The sequence below is a fragment of the Oncorhynchus clarkii genome, chromosome 31 (assembly GCF_045791955.1).
Source record: "Oncorhynchus clarkii lewisi isolate Uvic-CL-2024 chromosome 31, UVic_Ocla_1.0, whole genome shotgun sequence".
In the NCBI taxonomy this organism is placed as follows: domain Eukaryota; kingdom Metazoa; phylum Chordata; class Actinopteri; order Salmoniformes; family Salmonidae; genus Oncorhynchus; species Oncorhynchus clarkii.
Window position 1 is genome coordinate 3,720,781 of NC_092177.1, and position 24,550 is coordinate 3,745,330.

At 42.2% G+C, this 24,550-nt stretch overlaps 1 protein-coding gene across 1 annotated transcript in view; it reads left to right on the forward strand.

The window, feature by feature from the left end:
* Positions 1–19,416, forward strand: part of LOC139391058 (netrin receptor UNC5A-like) — a 491,035-nt gene extending 471,619 nt beyond the window's left edge. Inside the window, exons 14-16 of the mRNA XM_071138544.1 lie at positions 8,389–8,553; positions 8,870–9,054; positions 19,251–19,416. Coding sequence (XP_070994645.1) covers positions 8,389–8,553; positions 8,870–9,054; positions 19,251–19,416 — 516 coding nt within the window. The remainder of the gene's footprint in view (positions 1–8,388; positions 8,554–8,869; positions 9,055–19,250) is intronic.
* Positions 19,417–24,550: the final 5,134 nt, after the last annotated feature.

The following is a 24,550-nucleotide window of genomic DNA, read 5'->3' on the forward strand; positions in this document are numbered from 1 at the left end:
ATCAGTATGCCGTGCCTTCAGAGAGGGGGGACTGTGTGTGTGTGTGTGTGTGTGTGTGTGTGTGTGTGTGTGTGTGTGTGTGTGTGGCAGCCTCCACAGCTGCTGTCTGATTGATTCTACTAGGAGCTTCTCTCAAAGGGAGCTCAGATCAAATATAGAAGAGTGTATTAATACACCTGGAACTACCTTCACATCCTGACTCCTGGAGCCTCTCAACAGCTCCTCTTTTCTCTCTCTCTCTCTCTCTCTCTCTCTCTCTCTCTCTCTCTCTCTCTCTCTCTCTCTCTCTCTCTCTCTCTCCCTATCCCTCTCCCTCTCTCTCTCTCTCTCTCTCCCTCCCTCTCCCTCCCTCCCTCCACCTCTTTCCTTTACCTCCCCCTCTCCTACTCCCTCCCTCCCCCTCTCCTCTCCTACTCCCTCCCCCTCTCCTCTCCGTCACATTTGCTTGGCCTACTACAGCTGGATAAGGAGAGAGGGGGGGGGGTAGCAGAAAGACAGAGAGGGGAGGGAGGAACCAAGAGAGAGATAATTAATAAGAAAGAGAGATAGAGAGAGAGAGAGAGAGAGAGAGAGAGAGAGAGAGAGAGAAAGTACACAGGTCTAACTCTCCTAGTCTGAGATCAGCAGGTCTCTAAAGGGAATACTGTGTCTGTGAGTTCCTGGCTCTAACTCTCCTAGTCTGAGAGCAGCAGGTCTCTAAAGGGAATACTGTGTCTGTGAGTTCCTGGCTGTAACTCTCCTAGTCTCTGTGAGTTCCTGTCTCTAACTCTCCTGCCGCAGGTCCCTAAAGAGAATACTGTGTCTGTGAGTTCCTGGCTCCAACTCTCCTGCAGCAGGTCCCTAAAGATAATACTGTGTCTGTGAGTTCCTGGCTCTAACTCTCCTAGTCTGAGAGCAGCAGGTCCCTAACGAGAATACTGTGTCTGTGAGTTCCTGGCTCTAACTCTCCTAGTCTGAGAGCAGCAGGCCCCTAACGAGAATACTGTGTCTGTGCCAAAACAAACAGCAGCAGTAGCTGAAGCACAATACACTAGAACAGACAGAGCCTGAGTCCCAGATTGCACCCTATGGGCCCTGGTCAATAGTAGTGCAATATTATTATTTTATAATTTATTAAACCTTTATTTTATTAAGTCAGTTAAGAACAAAATCTTATTTACAATGACGGCCTACACCAGTCAAACCCAGACGACTGTACCAATTATTCGCCGCCCTATGGGACTCCCACTCACGGCCGGATGTGATACAGCCTGGAATCAAACCAGGGACTGTAGTGACTCCTCTTGCACTGAGATGCAGTGCCTTTAGACCGTTGCGCACACTCGGGAGGGAATAGGGTGTAATTTAGGACAGGAGTCAGTCTCTTCTCAGTGATGCTTCCCTCTCTGGGCTGCTGAAGACTTCCTCTCTCTCTCTCTCTGACCTGCTCCTCTCCTGTCCGCCTGGGTCACAGTGCCCCCATCTGGCCACATGGGAGTACTGCAGCTGCTCTCCCCTCTGAATTTAAAAAATAATAATAATAATTTCAAATTAATTTAACCAGGTAGGCCTGTTGAGAACAAGTTCTCATTGACAACTGGGACCTGGCCAAGATAAAGCAAAGCAGTGTGACACAGACAACAACACAGAGTTACACATGGAATAAACAAACGTACAGTCAATAACACAATAGCAAAGTCTATGTACAGTGTGTGTAAATGAAGTAAGATTAGGGAGGTAAGGCAATAAATAGGCCATAGTGGCAAAATAGTTACAATTTAGCAATTAAACACTGGAGTGATAGATGAGCAGAAGATGAATGTGTTAGTAGAGATACTGGGGTGCAAAGGAGCAAACAAATAAATAACAGTAATGGGGATGAGGTAGTTGGATGGGCTATTTACAGATGGGCTGTATACAGGTGTAGTGATCTGTGAGCTGCTCTGACAGCTGATACTTGAAGTTAGTGAGGGAGGTAAGAGTCTCCAGCTTCAGAGATTTTTGCTATTTGTTCCAGTCATTGGCAGCTGAGAACTAGATGGAAAGGCGGCTGTGCAATATACCTGCTGGAGCGCGTGCTACGGGTGGGTGTTGCTATGGTGACCAGTGAGCTGAGATAAGGCGGGGCTTTACCTAGCAAAGACTTATAGCTGACCTGGAGCCAGTGGGTTTGGCAACGAATATGAAGCGAGGGCCAACCAACGAGAGCATACAGGTCGCAGTGGTGGGTAGTGTATGGGGCTTTGGTGATAAAACGGATGGCACTGTGATAGAATGCATCCAGTTTGTTGTGTAGAGTGTTGGGGGGCTATTTTGTAAATGACATCGCCGAAGTCAAGGATCGGTAGGATAGTCAGTTTTACTAGGATATGTTTGGCAGCATGAGTGAAGGAGGCTTTGTTGCGATATAGGAAGCCGATTCTAGATTTAATCTGGTTTGGAGATGTGAGTCTGGAAGGACAGTTTACGTCTAACCAGACACCTAGGTATTTGTAGATGTCCACATATTCTAGGTATTCTAGAACCGTCCAGAGTAGTGATGCTGGACGGGCGGGCAGGTGCGGGCAGCGATCGGTTGAAGAGCATGCATTTAGTTTTACTTGCATTTAAGAGCAGTTGGAGGCCACGGAAGGAGTGTTGTATGGCATTGAAGCTCGTTTGGAGAGATCTTGGTTCCCAATTGGGACTCAACCCTCCCACGTTCAGCTGAAACGGTGGCGCATGGAACGCAAAAATATTCTTAAAAATATTTAACCTCCACACATTAACAAGTCCAATAGCTCAAATGAAAGATAAACACCTTGTTCATCTAGCCAGCAAGTCAGATTTCTAAAATGTTTTACGGCGAAAACATAGTACATATTTATGTCAAACCACCACCAGACACAGCTCATTTGAATAGCCAAAACATGCTATCAAAAAAACGCAGGATTAAAAAATAAATCATTCACTAACCTTTTGAAAATCTTCATCAGATGACAGTAATAGGACATGTTACACAGTACATTTTTTTTTTCTCAATAATATGCCATTTATATCCATAAATGTCCATTTACATTGAGTTCATGGTCAGAAATTACTCAAAAATGTCCGCAGGAAATCTAGGTAGCGCGGCAAGATAACGTAAATAGACATCATAAACTTTGACTAAATATACATGTTCTACATATAGTTAGAAAGATACACTGCTTCTTTATGCAACCGCTTTGTTACATTTATTTTTAACGTTACAGAAATCGCACACTATTCAATATGCTGAGACGGCGCTCAGATACAAGCTACATTTCTCAGTAATGTTGGAGTCAACAGAAACACAGATTTAAGCATAAATATTCCCTTACCTTCGATGGTCTTCGTTCAGAATGTTGTGGAAGGCTTCATACTTACCCAATACATCGTTTGGTTTCAAGTCTTGCGTCTTTGTATTAGCTACTGCTAATAACATCAGCTGAAATGCACCCAAAATGTCCTCTGGTCCGGAAAAGTTGCGCATCAAAACTTCAAAATTACATATTATATGTCGACTAAACAGGTCAAACTAAGTGCAGAAGCAAGCTTTATGATGTTTTTAACACACAAAACAAATTTCAATTCAATCGGCCATCGTCTGTCCTTCTCTTGAGTGCTGGAACAAAGGAATGTCTGTGACCAATTCGCGCCCTAACGCACAGGTTTTTTTCTCGTGGCACTTACTCAAATCACTCCCATAGGGCCAATTCTCGCGGGATTTGAACGATTAAAAGCTCTACTGAATGAGGACATCTAGTGGAAGACATAGAAAGTCTCCCCAGAATCATAACTGGTTGGGAAGGGTGGGGGCGATGACGTCAAAGTTGCTCCAACTTTCATGACCACAAAAACTAGTTTGGAAGAATGCCTGCCCTGTGAGTTCTGCTATACTTACAGACATAATTCCAACGGTTTTAGAAGCTTTAGAGTGTTTTCTATCCAATAATAATTATTCTATGCATATATTAGCAATTTTTGACAGATTTTCTTTTCAGTTTACTAGTGGTACCCAATCCCTCCAAAGGGGGCATATGTCTGCCATATCTTTAACAGGTTTTAACACAGTGTCCAAAGAAGGGCCAGAAGTATACAGAATGGTGTCGTCTGCGTAGAGGTGGATCAGAGAATCACCAGCAGCAAGAGCGACATCGTTGATGTATACAGAGAAGAGAGTCGGCCCGAGAATTGAACCCTGTGGCACCCCCATAGAGACTGCCAGAGGCCCGGACAACAGGCCCTCCGATTTGACACACTGAACTCTATCAGAGAAGTAGTTGGTGAACCGGGCGAGGCAATCATTAGAGAAACCAAGGCTATTGAGTCTGCCGATAAGAATACGGTGATTCTGGCCTCCCGGGTGGCGCAGTGGTTAAGGGCGCTGTACTGCAGCGCCAGCTGTGCCATCAGAGTCCCTGGGTTCGCGCCCAGGCTCTGTCGTAACCGGCCGCGACCGGGAGGTCCGTGGGGCGACGCACAATTGGCTTAGCGTCGCCCGGGTTAGGGAGGGCTTGGTCTGTAGGGGTGTCCTTGTCTCATCGCGCACCAGCGACTCCTGTGGCGGGCTGGGCGCAGTGTGCGCTAACCAAGGTGGCCAGGTGCACGGTGTTTCCTCCGGCGCATTGGTGCGGCTGGCTTCCGGGTTGGATGCATGCTGTGTTAAGAAGCAGTGCGGCTTGGTTGGGTTGTGTATCGGAGGACGCATGACTTTCAACCTTCGTCTCTCCCGAGCCCGTACGGGAGTTGTAGCGATGAGACAAGATAGTAGCTACTAACAATTGAATACCACGAAATTGGGGAGAAAAAGGGGTAAAAAAAAAAATAAATAAATAAAATAAAAAAGAATACGGTGATTGACAGAGTCGAAAGCCTTGGCCAGGTTGATGAAGACTGCTGCACAGTACTGTCTTTTATCGATGGCAGTTATGATATCGTTTAGGACCTTGAGCGTGGCGGAGGTGCACCCGTGACCAGCTCTGAAACCAGATTGCATAGTGGAGAAAGTACGGTGGGATTCAAAATGGTCGGTGATCTGTTTTTTAACTTGGCTTTCGAAGACTTTAGAAAGGCAGGGCAGGATGGATATAGGTCTGTAACAGTTTGGGTCCCCCTTGGAAGAGGGGGATGACTACAGCAGCTTTCCAATCCTTGGGGATCTCAGAAAGAGAGGTTGAACAGGCTGGAAATAGGGGTTGCAACAATTGCGACAGATCATTTTAGGAAGAGAGGGTCCAGATTGTCTAGCCCAGCTGATTTGTAGGGGAAATGACTGGTAATGGTTAGATACTAGTTAGTATATATGAATGGTTAGATACTAGTTAATATATATGAATAGTTAGATACTAGTTAATATATATGAATGGTTAGATACTAGTTAGTATACATGAATGGTTAGATACTAGTTAGTATATACTGTATGGTTAGATACTAGTTAATTTATATGCATGGTTAGATACTAGTTAGTATATATGAATGGTTAGATACTAGTTAGTATATAATGTATGGTTAGATACTAGTTAGTATATATGAATAGTTAGATACTAGTTAGTATATATGAATGGTTAGATACTAGTTCATATACATGAATAGTTAGATACTAGTTAGTATATACTGTATGGTTAGATACCAGTTAGTATATACTGTATGGTTAGATACTAGTTAGTATATATGAATGGTTAGATACTAGTTAATATATATGAATAGTTAGATACTAGTTAGTATATATGAATGGTTAGATACTAGTTAATATATATAAATAGTTAGATTATAGTTAGTATATACTGTATGGTTAGATACTAGTTCATTTATATGAATGGTTAGATACTAGTTAGCGTATATGAATGGTTAGATACTAGTTAGTATATATGTATGGTTAGATACTAGTTAGTATATATGAATGGTTAGATACTAGTTAGTATATACTGTATGGTTAGATACTAGTTAGTATATATGAATGGTTAGATACTAGTTAATATATATGAATAGTTAGATACTAGTTAGTATATATGCATGGTTAGAAACTCGTTAGTATATATGAATGGTTAGATACTAGTTAGTATATATGAATGGTTAGATACTAGTTAGTATATATGAATGGTTAGATATTAGTTAGTATATATGAATGGTTAGATACTAGTTAGTATATACTGTATGGTTAGATACTAGTTAATATATATATGAATGGTTAGATACTATTTAGTATATGAATAGTTAGATACTAGTTAGTATATATGAATGGTTAGATACTAGTTAGTATATATGAATAGTTAGATACTAGTTAGTATATACTGTATGGTTAGATACTAGTTAGTATATATGAATGGTTAGATACTAGTTAGTATATACTGTATGGTTAGATACTAGTTAGTGTATATATGAATGGTTAGATACTAGTTAATATATATGAATAGTTAGATACTAGTTAGTATATATGAATGGTTAGAAACTCGTTAGTATATATGAATGGTTAGATACTAGTTAGTATATATGAATGGTTAGATACTAGTTAGTATATATGAATAGTTAGATACTAGTTAGTATATATGAATGGTTAGATATTAGTTAGTATATATGAATGGTTAGATACTAGTTAGTATATACTGTATGGTTAGATACTAGTTAATATATATGAATGGTTAGATACTATTTAGTATATGAATAGTTAGATACTAGTTAGTATATATGAATGGTTAGATACTAGTTAGTATATATGAATAGTTAGATACTAGTTAGTATATACTGTATGGTTAGATACTAGTTAGTATATATGAATGGTTAGATACTAGTTAGTATATATGAATGGTTAGATACTCGTTAGTATATATGAATGGTTAGATACTCGTTAGTATATATGAATGGTTAGATACTAGTTAGTATATATTGTATTGTTAGATACTAGTTAGCATATATGAATGGTTAAATACTAGTTAGTATATATTGTATGCTTGGTCAAGGCCCTGGATTTGTCTGCCCTACCGGTATGTCTCTCTCACTATTACTCCCCCTCTCTCTCTACCTCTAATACCTCTCTCTATCTCTCTCTCTTTTACCCCCCCTCTCTCTCTACCTTTAATACCTCTCTCTATCTCTCACTATTACCCCGCCCCCCTCTCTCTCTCTACCTCTAATACCTATCTCTATCTCTCTCTATTTTACCCCCCCTCTCTCTCTACCTCTAATACCTCTCTCTATCTCTCTCTTTTACCCCCCCTCTCTCTCTACCTCTATACCTCTCTATCTCTCACTATTACCCCCCCCCCCCTCTCTCTCTCTCTCTACCTCTAATACCACTCTATCTCTCACTATTACCCCCCCCCCCCCTCTCTCTCTCTCTCTCTCTCACCTTACCCTTCTGCAAGTTTCGGTCTCATTTTGTCTGACGTACTGTACTGTACCTCTGCCTTACCTCAGTGCTTCTCTGAGACATGAATATGGAGCAACAGGGTGTGATGGAGAAAGTTTTAGTCATGAATAAATTCTATCGGACAGTCAGCTGGTACCTGACTGGTTTATAAAGAGGGGAACTGGAGCTTCGGTATCACAAAGTTCTGCTATAGTTCTGCTATTAAAAGCTAGTCACTTTAAAAAGATATTTGGGGTGAAAAAGTCATGGGAGCGTCATGTGTTCATAATCCATTTAGAATAGAGACCTGCTTTTCTTTCTCTCTCAGAATGTTAACTATCCTACTCAACGACCGGCACATCTACTTATTTACAAACCAGGATATTTGGGTACCTGTCTTTCTCCATTAATATAAGTCAACTAAGATAATGATACGCTCCTGCTCATACCCTCTCATACCCTCATACTCTCATACCCTCTCATACCCTCATATACCCTCATACTCTCATACCCTCATACTCTCATACCCTCATACTCTCATACCCTCATACTCTCATACCCTCTCATACCCTCTCATACCCTCATACTCTCATACCCTCATATACCCTCATACTATCATACCCTCATACCCTCTCATACCCTCATACCCTCATACCCTCTCATACCCTATACCCTCTCACGGGGCAGCTAGTCGCATCTGAAATCTTTTATAGTGGTCCATGTTGTGTTCTTGTCCTCTAGGAGATCCCATTCTATCACATCTGAAATATTTTATAGTGGTCCATGTTGTGTTCTTGTTCTCTAGGAGATCCCATTCTACCACATCTGAAACCTTTTATAGTGGTCCATGTTGTGTTCTTGTCCTCTAGGAGATCCCATTCTACCACATCTGAAACCTTTTATAGTGGTCCATGTTGTGTTCTTGTCCTCTAGGAGATCCCGTTCTACCACATCTGAAATCTTTTATAGTGGTCCATGTTGTGTTCTTGTCCTCTAGGAGATCCCGTTCTACCACATCTGAAACCTTTTATAGTGGTCCATATTGTGTTCTTGTTCTCTAGGAGATCCCATTCTACCACATCTGGAATGGTTCCCAGCGGTTCCTCCACTGTACCTTCACCCTGGAGCGGCTCAACCTCAGCACCTGTGAGCTCACCTGTCAGCTGTGTGTCTGGCAGGTAGAGGGGGAGGGACAGAGCTTCGGTCTCGACTTCAACATCGCCAAGGTAACACTCAGGTCACATACGATGTGTTTCACAATGTGCCTCTCCAGGATAGGTGTTGATATGTTATCCAAAGAGATGGGACTCTTTTCTGGCTCTTAACAATATACAGTTATTTAGTACGTGTGCGTGCGACTGCTACTCTCTATACTCTAATCCTGTTTTTATTTGGTTCATATGACCTAAGAAGACAGCAGTCTCCTGGACTATATAGTTCATGGCTCGTAGCTAAACAGGACGTGTTTGGCTGGAACTTTCTCTTTGTGTTTATCTCTATATGTTCCTATATAACCCTTTCTATATTCCTCTGGCCCTATAGGACAGTCGACCCCTGGACCCGGAGTTCCTGCTGATGGACACTAACCCTAGCGGCTCAGCTCTAGCAGGACCCAGTGCTTTCCAGATCCCTTATCTCATCAGGCAGAAGATCTGCAGCAGCCTGGATACACCTTGTCCCAACGGGGCCGATTGGAGACTGTTGGCCCAGAGACTCAAACTGGACAGGTAACGAACCCTAACCCTAACCTTGTCCCAACGGGGCCGATTGGAGACTGTTGGCCCAGAGACTCAAACTGGACAGGTAACGAACCCTAACCCTAACCTTGTCCCAACGGGGCCGATTGGAGACTGTTGGCCCAGAGACTCAAACTGGACAGGTAACGAACCCTAACCCTAACCTTGTCCCAATGGGGCCGATTGGAGACTGTTGGCCCAGAGACTCAAACTGGACAGGTAACGAACCCTAACCCTAACCTTGTCCCAATGGGGCCGATTGGAGACTGTTGGCCCAGAGACTCAAACTGGACAGGTAACGAACCCTAACCCTAACCTTGTCCCAATGGGGCCGATTGGAGACTGTTGGCCCAGAGACTCAAACTGGACAGGTAACTAACCCTAACCCTAACCTTGTCCCAACGGGGCCGATTGGAGACTGTTGGCCCAGAGACTCAAACTGGACAGGTAACTAACCCTAACCCTAACCTTGTCCCAACGGGGCCGATTGGAGACTGTTGGCCCAGAGACTCAAACTGGACAGGTAACGAACCCTAACCACAGACCCTAAACTAGAGACTCAAACTGGACAGGTAACTAACCTTAACCTCAACCCTAAACATAACCCTAGGGGGAGTGAACAAGGCCCTATGTTTTGGGCCAAAAGATTGGTTTGGGACTGGGCCTAGGTACAGAGATTCTCTATATTGCTTTGGGACTGGGAATGGGTAGAGATTCTATATTGGTTTGGGACTGGGTCTAGGTACAGAGATTCTATATTGCTTTGGGACTGGGCCTAGGTACAGAGATTCTATATTGCTTTGGGACTGGGCCTAGGTACAGAGATTCTATATTGCTTTGGGACTGGGCCTAGGTACAGAGATTCTATATTGGTTTGGGACTGGGTCTAGGTACAGAGATTCTATATTGGTTTGGGACTGGGTCTAGGTACAGAGATTCTATATTGCTTTGGGACTGGGTCTAGGTACAGATATTCTATATTTCTTTGGGACTGGGCCTAGGTACAGATATTCTATATTGGTTTGGACTGGGTCTAGGTACAGAGATTCTATATTGCTTTGGGACTGGGTCTAGGTACAGAGATTCTATATTGGTTTGGGACTGGGTCTAGGTACAGAGATTCTATATTGGTTTGGGACTGGGCCTGGGTACAGAGATTCTATATTGCTTTGGGACTGGGCCTAGGTACAGAGATTCTATATTGCTTTGGGACTGGGCCTAGGTACAGAGATTCTATATTGCTTTGGACTGGGTCTAGGTACAGAGATTCTATATTGCTTTGGGACTGGGTCTAGGTACAGAGATTAAATATTGCTTTGGGACTGGGCCTAGGTACAGAGATTCTATATTGCTTTGGACTGGGTCTAGGTACAGAGATTCTATATTGCTTTGGGACTGGGCCTAGGTACAGATATTCTATATTGCTTTGGGACTGGGCCTAGGTACAGAGATTCTATATTGCTTTGGGACTGGGTCTAGGTACAGAGATTCTATATTGGTTTGGGACTGGGCCTGGGTACAGAGATTCTATATTGCTTTGGGACTGGGCCTAGGTACAGAGATTCTATATTGCTTTGGGACTGGGCCTAGGTACAGATATTCTATATTGCTTTGGACTGGGTCTAGGTACAGAGATTCTATATTGCTTTGGGACTGGGTCTAGGTACAGTGATTATATATTGCTTTGGGACTGGGCCTAGGTACAGAGATTCTATATTGCTTTGGACTGGGTCTAGGTACAGAGATTCTATATTGCTTTGGGACTGGGCCTAGGTACAGATATTCTATATTGCTTTGGGACTGGACCTAGGTACAGAGATTCTATATTGCTTTGGGACTGAGCCTAGGTACATAGATTCTATATTGCTTTGGACTGGGTCTAGGTACAGATATTCTATATTACTTTGGGACTGGGCCTAGGTACAGAGATTCTATATTGCTTTGGGACTGGGCCTAGGTACAGAGATTCTATATTGGTTTGGGACTGGGTCTAGGTACAGAGATTCTATATTGCTTTGGGACTGGGCCTAGGTACAGAGATTCTATATTGGTTTGGGAGTGGGCCTCTGTACAGAGATTCTCTATTGCTTTGGGACTGGGCCTAGGTACAGAGATTCTATATTGGTTTGGGACTGGGCCTAGGTACAGAGATTCTATATTGGTTTGGGACTGGGCCTAGGTACAGAGATTCTATATTGCTTTGGGACTGGGCCTAGGTACAGATATTCTATATTGCTTTGGACTGGGTCTAGGTACAGAGATTCTATATTGCTTTGGGACTGGGTCTAGGTACAGAGATTATATATTGCTTTGGGACTGGGCCTAGGTACAGAGATTCTATATTGGTTTGGACTGGGTCTAGGTACAGAGATTCTATATTGCTTTGGGACTGGGCCTAGGTACAGAGATTCTATATTGCTTTGGGACTGGGCCTAGGTACAGAGATTCTATATTGCTTTGGGACTGGGCCTAGGTACAGAGGTTCTATATTGCTTTGGGACTGGGCCTAGGTACAGAGATTCTATATTGCTTTGGGACTGGGCCGATTTAACATTATTTTACACAGCTAATTTGGCCCAGTAACTTTCTCATTTAAATCAGGCTTCTTTTAAACAGGAAAGAGTCAGAGAGAAAACTCTGATCAATTACCTTCCAATGTAACTTCCTCCTGGTAATGATGTCTATTACGTACACTTGTCTCATCAGCTGGATTTACCTTCATTAATTACACATTGGCCTTGTGCAGAACAGGTCCAATTACCCTTGATTGGCTCAGTACAGGTCCAATTAGCCCTGATTGCCTCAACCTAATCCATTCCCTTATGTCTGGTAAAGGGGCAGTCTGGGATCTTAAAGGGGAAGTCTGGGATCTTAAAGGGGCAGTCTGGGATCTTAAAGGAGCGTGTCTTCTGTCGGGTAAAGGGGCAGTCTGGGATCTTAAAGGAACATGTCTTCTGTCTGGTAAAGGGGCAGTCTGGGATCTTAAAGGGGCAGTCTGGGATCTTAAAGGGGCAGTCTGGGATCTTAAAGGAGCGTGTCTTCTGTCAGGTAAAGGGGCAGTCTGGGATCTTAAAGGGGCAGTCTGGGATCTTAAAGGAACGTGTCTTCTGTCTGGTAAAGGGGCAGTCTGGGATCTTAAAGGGGCAGTCTGGGATCTTAAAGGGGCAGTCTGGGATCTTAAAGGGGCAGTCTGGGATCTTAAAGGGGCAGTCTGGGATCTTAAAGGAACGTGTCTTCTGTCGGGTAAAGGGGCAGTCTGGGATCTTAAAGGGGCAGTCTGGGATCTTAAAGGGGCAGTCTGGGATCTTAAAGGGGCAGTCTGGGATCTTAAAGGGGCAGTCTGGGATCTTAGAGGGGCAGTCTGGGATCTTAAAGGAACGTGTCTTCTGTCAGGTAAAGGGGCAGTCTGGGATCTTAAAGGTGCAGTCTGGGATCTTAAATGGGCAGTCTGGGATCTTAAAGGGACAGTCTGGGATCTTAAAGGAACATGTCTTCTGTCTGGTGAAGGGGCAGTCTGGGATCTTAAAGGAACATGTCTTCTGTCTGGTGAAGGGGCAGTCTGGGATCTTAAAGGGGCAGTCTGGGATCTTAAAGGAGCAGTCTGGGATCTTAAAGGAGCAGTCTGGGATCTTAAAGGGACAGTCTGGGATCTTAAAGGAACATGTCTTCTGTCTGGTGAAGGGGCAGTCTGGGATCTTAAAGGGGCAGTCTGGGATCTTAAAGGAGCAGTCTGGGATCTTAAAGGAGCAGTCTGGGATCTTAAAGGAGCAGTCTGGGATCTTAAAGGAGCAGTCTGGGATCTTAAAGGGGCAGTCTGGGATCTTAAAGGGGCAGTCTGGGATCTTAAAGGGGCAGTCTGGGATCTTAAAGGGGCAGTCTGGGATCTTAAAGGGGCAGTCTGGGATCTTAAAGGGGCAGTCTGGGATCTTAAAGGGGCAGTCTGGGATCTTAAAGGGGCAGTCTGGGATCTTAAAGGGGCAGTCTGGGATCTTAAAGGGGCAGTCTGGGATCTTAAAGGGGCAGTCTGGGATCTTAAAGGGGCAGTCTGGGATCTTAAAGGGGCAGTCTGGGATCTTAAAGGGGCAGTCTGGGATCTTAAAGGGGCAGTCTGGGATCTTAAAGGGGCAGTCTGGGATCTTAAAGGGGCAGTCTGGGATCTTAAAGGGGCAGTCTGGGATCTTAAAGGGGCAGTCTGGGATCTTAAAGGGGCAGTCTGGGATCTTAAAGGGGCAGTCTGGGATCTTAAAGGGGCAGTCTGGGATCTTAAAGGGGCAGTCTGGGATCTTAAAGGGGCAGTCTGGGATCTTAAAGGGGCAGTCTGGGATCGGTATGTCCGTGTTTTCCGTCTTTTGATAGAAAGGGTTTTAATCCATCTAACATGGATGGATCCTATGCACGTAGCCTGCAGCTAATCTAAGACATGCTGTGTGTGTGTGTGTGTGTGTGTGTGTGTGTGTGTGTAAGAATACCAGCAGGCAGAGGTAAACGTGACCAATCGATAAAACATCAAACGTCAATATTTGATTGTTTCTCTCTACTATACAGAACAGTGTGATGTGAAAGGCTGTTTCTGCAGTACACCAGCTACTGTAAGCTGATGTTTCACCCTGTAATGTGAAAAACACATTGTAACCTCCACACAGTCCTTTCTTCATGACAATTTAAACATATTGGTTCACTGGTACAGTTTACTACCATCATGGACTCAGCTGTGGCCCTGTTAGCTGTGGGCCCTGTTAACTGTGGGCCCTGTTAACTGTGGGCCCTGTTAACTGTAGGCCCTGTTAGCTGTGGGCCTGTTAGCTGTGGGCCTGTTAGCTGTGGGCCTGTTAGCTGTGGGCCCTGTTAACTGTGGGCCCTGTTAACTGTAGGCCCTGTTAGCTGTGGGCCTGTTAGCTGTGGGCCTGTTAGCTGTGGGCCCTGTTAACTGTGGCCCTGTATGTCGGCTGGGATGGTGAGGTGATGTGTTACCGTAGAATACAATACAGTACCTTCTCCCACCTGCCTGCCTGTCTGTTTGATGTCCAAACACACACACACACACTTTGAATTCTTTGTCATTCCATTTAAGTGATTTTCACTGCAGTAGGGTAGCAGGAGAGAGTGGAGAATTACAAAGGTCTAGCTGTGCTCCCTATCCAACCGTTCTCAAGGTGAAGCTGAAGGACTTGAAAGGCTTGCCGGTCTTCCTCTACCCTCAACATCTCCTCACACTCTGACCCCCAACCCTCTTACACCAACCTCTAGGCTAGTTCCACCCCCCCCCCCCCCTCCCCCTCAGCTTGAAGTGGTACACAACAACCCTTAAATCCCTAGACAGTAGAGGATCAGAAAAAGGCCATTACATGGAACAAGCCACTCCAGATACCTCTGGGAGGAAGATACTAGCAGTTGTCATCCTCCAACATCGCGTACACTACTGAGCTGAAGGACTGGCCTGCGTCCCGAACCGCACCCTATTCAATCCCTATACGGTGCACTACTTCTGGCCGGGGTCCATAGTGAGTCCCTTAATAAGGCTCTCGTTAAAAAGTAGCGCACTATATAGGGAATAGGGTGCCATTTGGGATGCAGGCAACATGTGAGGAAGGGACAGTGGGGTCACTGTATTTAGGCCTATTGATTGGTCTCGGGGTTTGATCTGAAAGGTCAAGGCCTGAAAGCAGAAAAGGTAATTTCCTACTTAAATGTCAACGTTCTTTATGGGATTTATTAAAATGTTTTATGTGTGATTGTTACAGGAATTAAATTCCTTTATGTTTCATTTAACTAATTAAATTTAACACTCTGTCCACTCCTAAGAATTTGTACGACCCTTATTTGCATAAAATGGACAGAGACCAGTCTCTAAACCAATCAGCAGCGTTTATTCTCGAGAGTACTGAACACGATACAGTTTACCACAGGTTATAAACTGAAAATGACGTCATTAGTTTTCGAACTGTCCTGTCTCTTCTCCACTCTGGTATAAAGGCAGTATAGTTCTCAAGCCTTCCCACATCGTCTCCCAACAATTTAATATAATTTATGACCGAGCCAAGGTCTTCCTTTGTAGATAAGCATTCTAGACAGTCTGACGATAAGTTCATTCATTTCTACCAAGGAACAGACAGTCATTGTTCTACTTCTTGATTATATTTACACACATTATATTCAGTACTAGGATTAAAAGAAAATTCATACATATACAGTATCATAATAGTATTCTGATTAGTACATATACAGTAACATAATAGTATTCTGATTAGTACATATACAGTAACATAATAGTATTCTGATTAGTACATATACAGTAACATAATAGTATTCTGATTAGTACATATACAGTAACATAATAGTATTCTGATTAGTACATATACAGTAACATAATAGTATTCTGATTAGTACATATACAGTAACATAATAGTATTCTGATTAGTACATATACAGTAACATAATAGTATTCTGATTAGTACATATACAGTAACATAATAGTATTCTGATTAGTACATATACAGTAACATAATAGTATTCTGATTAGTACATATACAGTAACATAATAGTATTCTGATTAGTACATATACAGTAACATAATAGTATTCTGATTAGTACATATACAGTAACATAATAGCATTCTGATTAGTACATATACAGTAACATAATAGTATTCTGATTAGTACATATACAGTAACATAATAGTATTCTGATTAGTACATACACAGTAACATAATAGTATTCTGATTAGTACATATACAGTAACATAATAGTATTCTGATTAGTACATATACAGTAACATAATAGTATTCTGATTAGTACATATACAGTAACATAATAGTATTCTGATTAGTACATACACAGTAACATAATAGTATTCTGATTAGTCAGTCCTGATTGAAATGTATACATAATTAGTCATTACTGATAAAAAAAAATCCCTTAACAATGATTTATGTTGGATTAATGGACATTTTTATAATCAAATACAAAAAGGAGGGGTCCTAACTGCTGAAGGGGGAAGGAATGCAGAAGTATATTATAGACTGGGTGGTTCCAGCCCTGAATGCTGATTGGCTGAACGCTGTAGTATATCAGACCGTATACCACGAGTATGACAATACATAACAGTTTTACCGTTCTAATTGCATTTGTAACCAGTTTATAATAGCAATAAGACACCTTGGGGGTTTGTGGCATATGGCCAATATATCACGGCTGAGAGCTGTGTCCAGGCACTCCACGTTGCGTCGTGCCTAAGAACAGCCCTTAGCCGTGGTACATTGGCCATATACCACACCATATTGCTTAAGTATAGTATAGATGTAGTATACTGTGTAGTATAGTGTGTGGTGTAGTATAGTGTAGTGGAATGTGTAGTGTGGTGTTGTATAGTGTAGTGTGCTGCATAGTATAGTGTGTAGTATAGTGTGTGGTGTAGTATGGTGTAGTGTAATGTTTAGTGTGGGGTGTAGTATAATGTGTAGTATAGTGTTGTATAGTGTAGTGTGCTGCATAGTATAGTGTAGTGTAGTGTGTAGTATAGTGTGTGGTGGTGTACAGTGTAGTGTAATGTGTGGTGTGGCGTTGTATAGTGTAGTGTGTTGCATAGTATAGTCTAGTATTGTGTAGTATAGTGGGTAGTATAGTGTGTGGTGTAGTATAGTGTAGTGTAGTGTGTAGTATAGTGTGTGGTGGTGTACAGTGTAGTGCGTTGCCTAGTATAGTCTAGTATTGTGTAGTATAGTGTGTAGTATAGTGTGTGGTGTAGTATAGTGTAGTGCAGTGTGTAGTATAGTGTGTGGTGTTGTATAGTGTGGTGTGTTGCATAGTATAGTCTAGTATTGTGTAGTATAGTGTGTAGTATAGTGTGTGGTGTAGTATAGTGTAGTGTGGTGTGTAGTATAGTGTTGTATAGTGTGCAGTATAGTAGCATGTAGTATAGTGTGTAGTATAGTGTGTGGTGTAGTATAGTGTAGTGTAATGTGTAGTGTGGTGTGTAGTACAGTGTTGTATAGTGCTGTATAGTGTGTAGTATAATGTGTAGTATAGTGTTGTATAGTGTGTAGTATGGTACATTAAGGCATGTAGTATGGTGTGTAGCACATTGTGGTATAGCGCATAGTATAGTGTGCAGCATAAGGTTGTATGGTGTAGTATAGTGTGTAGTGTAGCATAGTGTGTAGCGTAGCATAGTGTAGTATAGTGTGTAGCGTAGCATAGCGTAGTATAGTGTGCAGCATAAGGTTGTGTAGTATAGTGTGTAGTATAGTGTGTGGTGTAGTATAGTGTAGTGTAGTGTGTAGTATAGTGTGTGGTGTTGTATAGTGTGGTGTGTTGCATAGTATAGTCTAGTATTGTGTAGTATAGTGTGTAGTATAGTGTGTGGTGTAGTATAGTGTAGTGTGGTGTGTAGTATAGTGTTGTATAGTGTGCAGTATAGTATCATGTAGTATAGTGTGCAGTATAGTGTGTGGTGTAGTATAGTGTAGTGTAATGTGTAGTGTGGTGTGTAGTACAGTGTTGTATAGTGCTGTATAGTGTGTAGTATAATGTGTAGTATAGTGTTGTATAGTGTGTAGTATGGTACATTAAGGCATGTAGTATGGTGTGTAGCACATTGTGGTATAGCGCATAGTATAGTGTGCAGCATAAGGTTGTATGGTGTAGTATAGTGTGTAGTGTAGCATAGTGTGTAGCGTAGCATAGTGTAGTATAGTGTGTAGCGTAGCATAGCGTAGTATAGTGTGCAGCATAAGGTTGCATAGTATGTGGCATAGTGTAGTATAGTGTGTAGCGTAGCATAGCGTAGTATTGTGTGTAGCGTAGTACAGTGTGCAACGTACCATAGTGTAGCATAGTGTGTAAGGTAGTATTGTGTAGTATAGTGTGGAGTGTGGTATGGTGTGTAGCGTAGTATAGTGTAGTATAGTGTGTAGTGTAGTATGGTGTGTAGCGTAGCATATCGTAGTATCGTGTGTAGCATAGCATGTTGTAGTATAGTGTGCAACGTAGTATAGTGTGTAGTGTAGCATGTGGTGTAGTATAGTGGGTGGTATAGTATAGTATTGTGTATGGTGTGGTGTGGTATATAGTATAGTATGCTGTGTAGTATAGTGTGTGGTATGGTGTAGTATAGTGTGTAGTTTTGTGTAGTATAGTCTGTAGCATAGTGTGTAGTATAGTTTAGCATAGTGTGTAGTTTAGTGTGGTATAGTGTGTAGTATAATGTAGTATCGTGTGTGGTATAGTGTGTAGCATAGTGTAGTATAGTGTGTAGCATAGTGTGGTATAGTGGGTGGTATAGTGTGTAGTATAATGTAGTATCGTGTGTGGTATAGTGTGTGGTATAGTGTGTAGTAAAATATAGTGTGGCGTGTGGTATAGTATAGTGTATAGTATAGTATGCTGTGTAGTATAGTGTGGTATAGTGTGTAGTATGGTATAGTATGGTGTGTAGTATAGTGTAGTATAGTGTGTTGTATAGTACTGCATGTTGTGTAGTGTAGTATGGTGTGTAGTATAGTGTGCTGTATAGTATTGTATGTTGTGTAGTATAGTGTAGTGTAGTATCGTGTGTTGAATAGTATTGTATGTTGTGTAGTATAGTGTGTAGTGTAGTATAGTATGGTGTGTAGTATAGTGTGGTATAGTGTGTTGTATAGTATTGCATGTTGCGTAGTATAGTATGGTGTGTAGTATAGTGTAGTATCGTGTGTTGCATAGTATTGTGTGTTGTGTAGTATGGTATAGTATGGTGTGTAGTATAGTGTAGTATAGTGTGTTGTATAGTATTGCATGTTGTGTAGTATAGTATGGTGTGTAGTATAGTGTAGTATAGTGTGTTGTATAGTATTGTATGTTGTGTAGTATTGTATTGTATAGTATTGATGAAGAGGAACACAGAGTATGTCAGTAACTTGATGGTTGATCATCACATCACACAGTATTGGGGGAAGGCCTCTAACGTAGGACAAGAGACAACATGACTGGATTAATTCACTTTACGAGATATCAAATACATAACGAAAATGAATATCTCTCCTCTCCATCTCCTCTCCTCTCCTCTCCTCTCCTCTCCTCTCCTCTCCTCTCCTCTCCTCTCCTCTCCTCTTCTCTTCTCTTCTCTTCTCTTCTCTTCTCTTCTCTTCTCTTCTCTTCTCTTCTCTTCTCTTCTCTTCTCTTCTCTTCTCTTCTCTTCTCTTCTCTTCCAGACACATGAGTTTCTTTGCGTCCAAGGCGAGTCCCACCAGTGTGATTCTGGATCTGTGGGAGGCCCAACACTTCCACAGCGGAAACCTGAACCAGCTGGCAACCGTCATGGCCGACATCGGCAAACAGGAAGCTATGATCTTCCTGGTCTCAGACGGAGAGTGCTAGCCCAGGCTTTGTCCCAATACTGCACCCTATTCCCTAGATAGTGCACCAAAGTAGGTGACTAACTAGGTAATAGGGTGCCATTTGAGATCGGTCCCCTAAAGAGAGAGAGGACTGGAACAGGGTAGAATATACAGACACAAGAGAGGAGAACGCCCCCCCCCCCTTTCTCCCCTCCTCTTCAAGAGAGAAGAGAAGAATGGAACACTCCCCCTCTCTCTCCCCTCCTCTACAAGAGAGAAGAGAAGAATGGAACACTCCCCCTCTCTCTCCCTTCCTCTACAAGAGAGAAGAGAAGAATGGAACACTCCCCCTCTCTCTCCCCTCCTCTACAAGAGAGGAGAGATGAACAAAACACTCCCCCTCCTCTATGAGACAAGAGGAGCTAAACAGAAGCAGGATTTGGGAACAGGGTTCATGTATGTTATGTTAGATCTATCCCATGCCTCCATTCAGAACCCAGATGTCTGGAGAAAGCAGGACCTTGGAGGGAGCTGGTCCTGGGAAGTCGTTTCTGGGTGATGTGCTTTTGTCAAAGTAAGGCAGGGATTCAGTCCGTATGATGCTGTCGACTGTGCATCTGTTAAATGCAATGTTCCCACATTTAGCGGAGATCACATTCAAGGTAAACGCTGCAGATGTCGGCTCAATTGGTTTTGCCTTTTTAAAAGGCGTGTCCTCGACAAAGCATGATCCGATTGAATCCCGGTCCAAGGTTACTATGCCACAGGACTGAAGAGGACATCTGGTACACGGTGTGGTATATAACTATGTCAGACAGGTGTACAAAAGAGCTCTTTATGTTGTTTAAGTCAAGTTCAGTAGCCATCAAGGTTTAAAGTATAGCCTTATTTCCAAGAGACTTAGGATGAGATGACCGACAAGCATTTACCAACACATGGGCCATACTTTGCCACAAAGTAGCAATATGCAAAATAATCATATTATCCATGGACATCATGAAAAGACAATGTCACAATGTCAAAGTTGGATTATCTATGTTTACGTTTAGTCAGAGACAAAGATGATCACGTTCAATATCTCATCCCAGAGAAATTTGAAGTGTTTCGTCACTGGGTCAAACAGCAGAATCAATTTATTTCTGCAACTGACTGGACCATAATTGTGAAGAAAAACCCCACAAATGTTATCACTATAGGGTCTATGACACTCCACTCACTGTCCATCCATTAACCCTGTGGTGTAATCTGATCTGTTGATCCATCTGTCATCACCTATGGTTTAAAACTGGCTGTAAAAACAAAATGAGCTTTTAGGCAGGCGATAGGTTTTATGTCATGATTCTAAAGAACACATCTCATGATTCTAAAGAACACATCTCCTGATTCTAAAGAACACATCTCATGATTCTAAAGAACACATCTCCTGATTCTAAAGAACACATCTCATGATTCTAAAGAACACATCTCATGATTCTAAAGAACACATCTCATGATTCTAAAGAACACATCTCATGATTCTAAAGAACACATCTCATGATTCTAAAGAACACATCTCATGATTCTAAAGAACACATCTCCTAGACACTGTTAGAATGTTTTGTCTCAGTCCTGTATCAAGTCAAAGTGAAACCTCACCACAGTGACAGAGTCTGTAATTGTATTTATCAGTTGAGGCGTTTCACAGCTCTAATGCTCTCAAATCAATATTATGTCTTTTAGAGGAAAAGTTTAAGTTATCGGTTAGATACATTTCCGAAGGGGGTTTCTACAATTGTTTTACTCTAAGCTCAAGACCTAATGTAGATTTTTCCTTTTTATTCCTCAAATTGAATAGTACCAAATGTCTCATGGTGAGATTACGTATTTATAAAATTCCTGCGTTTATTAAGGTGAGATGGGAATATTCTCTCTCTCTCATATATATACTACCGTTCAAAGGTTTGGGGCCACTTCCTTATTCCTTGTTTTTGAAAGAAAAACATGTTTTTTGGTCCATTAAAATAACATCAAATTGATCAGAAATACAGTGTAGTACAGTGAATGTTGTAAATGACCATTGTAGCTGTAGTAACTAACTAACTCTCTCATTTCTATTGTAGCTGTAGTAACTAACTAACTCTCTCATTTCTATTGTAGCTGTAGTAACTAACTAACTCTCTCATTTCTATTGTAGCTGTAGTAACTAACTAACTCTCTCATTTCTATTGTAGCTGTAGTAACTAACTAACTCTCTCATTTCTATTGTAGCTGTAGTAACTAACTAACTCTCTCATTTCTATTGTAGCTGTAGTAACTAACTCTCTCATTTCTATTGTAGCTGTAGTAACTAACTAACTCTCTCATTTCTATTGTAGCTGTAGTAACTAACTAACTCTCATTTCTATTGTAGCTGTAGTAACTAACTAACTCTCTCATTTCAATTGTAGCTGTAGTAACTAACTAACTCTCTCATTTCTATTGTATCTGTAGTAACTAACTAACTCTCTCATTTCTATTCTAGCTGTAGTAACTAACTAACTCTCTCATTTCTATTGTAGCTGTAGTAACTAACTAACTCTCTCATTTCTATTGTAGCTGTAGTAACTAACTAACTCTCTCATTTCTATTGTAGCTGTAGTGACTAACTAACTCTCTCATTTCTATTGTAGCTGGAAACGGCAGATTGTTTTTATTAAAATATTTTAAATGGTCTTTAAAATTGCTTTTCTTTCAAAAACAAGGACATTTCTAAGTGACCCGAACTTTTAAATGGTAGTGTATGTGTGTCCGAAATGGCTTCCTGTAGAGACCATAGGGCACCATTTTGGATTTTAAACCAGAAGGGAAGGTCAGAGGTGTTGAAGCAGCATTTTAAACCAGAGGGGAAGGTCAGAGGTGTTGGAGCAGCATTTTAAACCAGAAGGGAAGGTCAGAGGATTTGGAGCAGCATTTTAAACCAGAAGGGAAGGTCAGAGGTGTTGGAGCAGCATTTTAAACCAGAAGGGAAAGTCAGAGGATTTGGAGCAGCATTTTAAACCAGAAGGGAAGGTCAGAGGTGTTGGAGCAGCATTTTAAACCAGAAGGGAAGGTCAGAGGTGTTGGAGCAGCATTTTAAACCAGAAGGGAAGGTCAGAGGTGTTGGAGCAGCATTTTAAACCAGAAGGGGTCAAAGTTATTGAAGCAGCATTTTAAACCAGAAGGGGTCAGAGTTATTGAAGCAGCATGTTAAACCAGAAGGGAAGGTCAGAGGTGTTGGAGCAGCATTTTAAACCAGAAGGGAAAGTCAGAGGATTTGGAGCAGCATTTTAAACCAGAAGGGAAGGTCAGAGGTGTTGGAGCAGCATTTTAAACCAGAAGGGGTCAAAGTTATTGAAGCAGCATTTTAAACCAGAAGGGGTCAGAGTTATTGGAGCAGCATTTTAAACCAGAAGGGAAGGTCAGAGGTGTTGGAGCAGCATTTTAAACCAGAAGGGAAAGTCAGAGGTGTTGGAGCAGCATTTTAAACCAGAAGGGAAGGTCAGAGGTGTTGGAGCAGCATTTTAAACCAGAAGGGGTCAAAGTTATTGAAGCAGCATTTTAAACCAGAAGGGAAGGTCAGAGTTATTGAAGCAGCATTTTAAACCAGAAGGGGTCAGAGTTATTGAAGCAGCATGTTAAACCAGAAGGGAAGGTCAGAGGTGTTGAAGCAGCATTTTAAACCAGAAGGGAAGGTCAGAGGTGTTGAAGCAGCATTTTAAACCAGAAGGGAAGGTCAGAGGTGTTGGAGCAGCATTTTAAACCAGAAGGGAAAGTCAGAGGATTTGGAGCAGCATTTTAAACCAGAAGGGAAGGTCAGAGGTGTTGGAGCAGCATTTTAAACCAGAAGGGGTCAAAGTTATTGAAGCAGCATTTTAAACCAGAAGGGAAGGGCAGAGGTGCTGGAGCAGCATTTTAAAACAGAGGGGAAGGTCAGAGGTGTTGGAGCAGCATTTTAAACCAGAAGGGAAGGTCAGAGGTGTTGGAGCAGCATTTTAAACCAGAAGGGGTCAAAGTTATTGAAGCAGCATTTTAAACCAGAAGGGAAGGGCAGAGGTGCTGGAGCAGCATTTTAAACCAGAGGGGAAGGTCAGAGGTGTTGGAGCAGCATTTTAAACCAGAAGGGAAGGTCAGAGGTGTTGGAGCAGCATTTTAAACCAGAAGGGAAGGTCAGAGGTGTTGGAGCAGCATTTTAAACCAGAAGGGGTCAAAGTTATTGAAGCAGCATTTTAAACCAGAAGGGAAGGGCAGAGGTGCTGGAGCAGCATTTTAAACCAGAGGGGAAGGTCAGAGGTGTTGGAGCAGCATTTTAAACCAGAAGGGAAGGTCAGAGGTGTTGGAGCAGCATTTTAAACCAGAAGGGAAGGTCAGAGGTGTTGGAGCAGCATTTTAAACCAGAAGGGAAAGTCAGAGGTGTTGGAGCAGCATTTTAAACCAGAAGGGAAGGTCAGAGGTGTTGGAGCAGCATTTTAAACCAGAAGGGGTCAAAGTTATTGAAGCAGCATTTTAAACCAGAGGGGAAGGTCAGAGGTGTTGGAGCAGCATTTTAAACCAGAAGGGAAAGTCAGAGGATTTGGAGCAGCATTTTAAACCAGAAGGGAAGGTCAGAGGTGTTGGAGCAGCATTTTAAACCAGAGGGGAAGGTCAGAGGTGTTGGAGCAGCATTTTAAACCAGAAGGGAAGGTCAGAGGTGTTGGAGCAGCATTTTAAACCAGAAGGGAAGGTCAGAGGTGCTGGAGCAGCATTTTAAACCAGAAGGGAAGGTCAGAGGTGTTGGAGCAGCATTTTAAACCAGAAGGGAAGGGCAGAGGTGCTGGAGCAGCATTTTAAACCAGAAGGGAAGGTCAGAGGTGTTGGAGCAGCATTTTAAACCAGAAGGGAAGGTCAGAGGTGTTGGAGCAGCATGTTAAACCAGAAGGGAAAGTCAGCAGAACACACAGCTATAGACTCTACTGTCAACAGAATACACAGCTATAGACTACTGTCAACAGAACACACAGATATAGACTCTACTGTCAACAGAATACACAGCTATAGACTCTACTGTCAACAGAATACACAGCTATAGACTATATTTACTGTCAACAGAACACACAGCTATAGACTCTACTGTCAACAGAACACACAGCTATAGACTATATTTACTGTCAGCAGAATACACAGCTATAGACTATATTTAC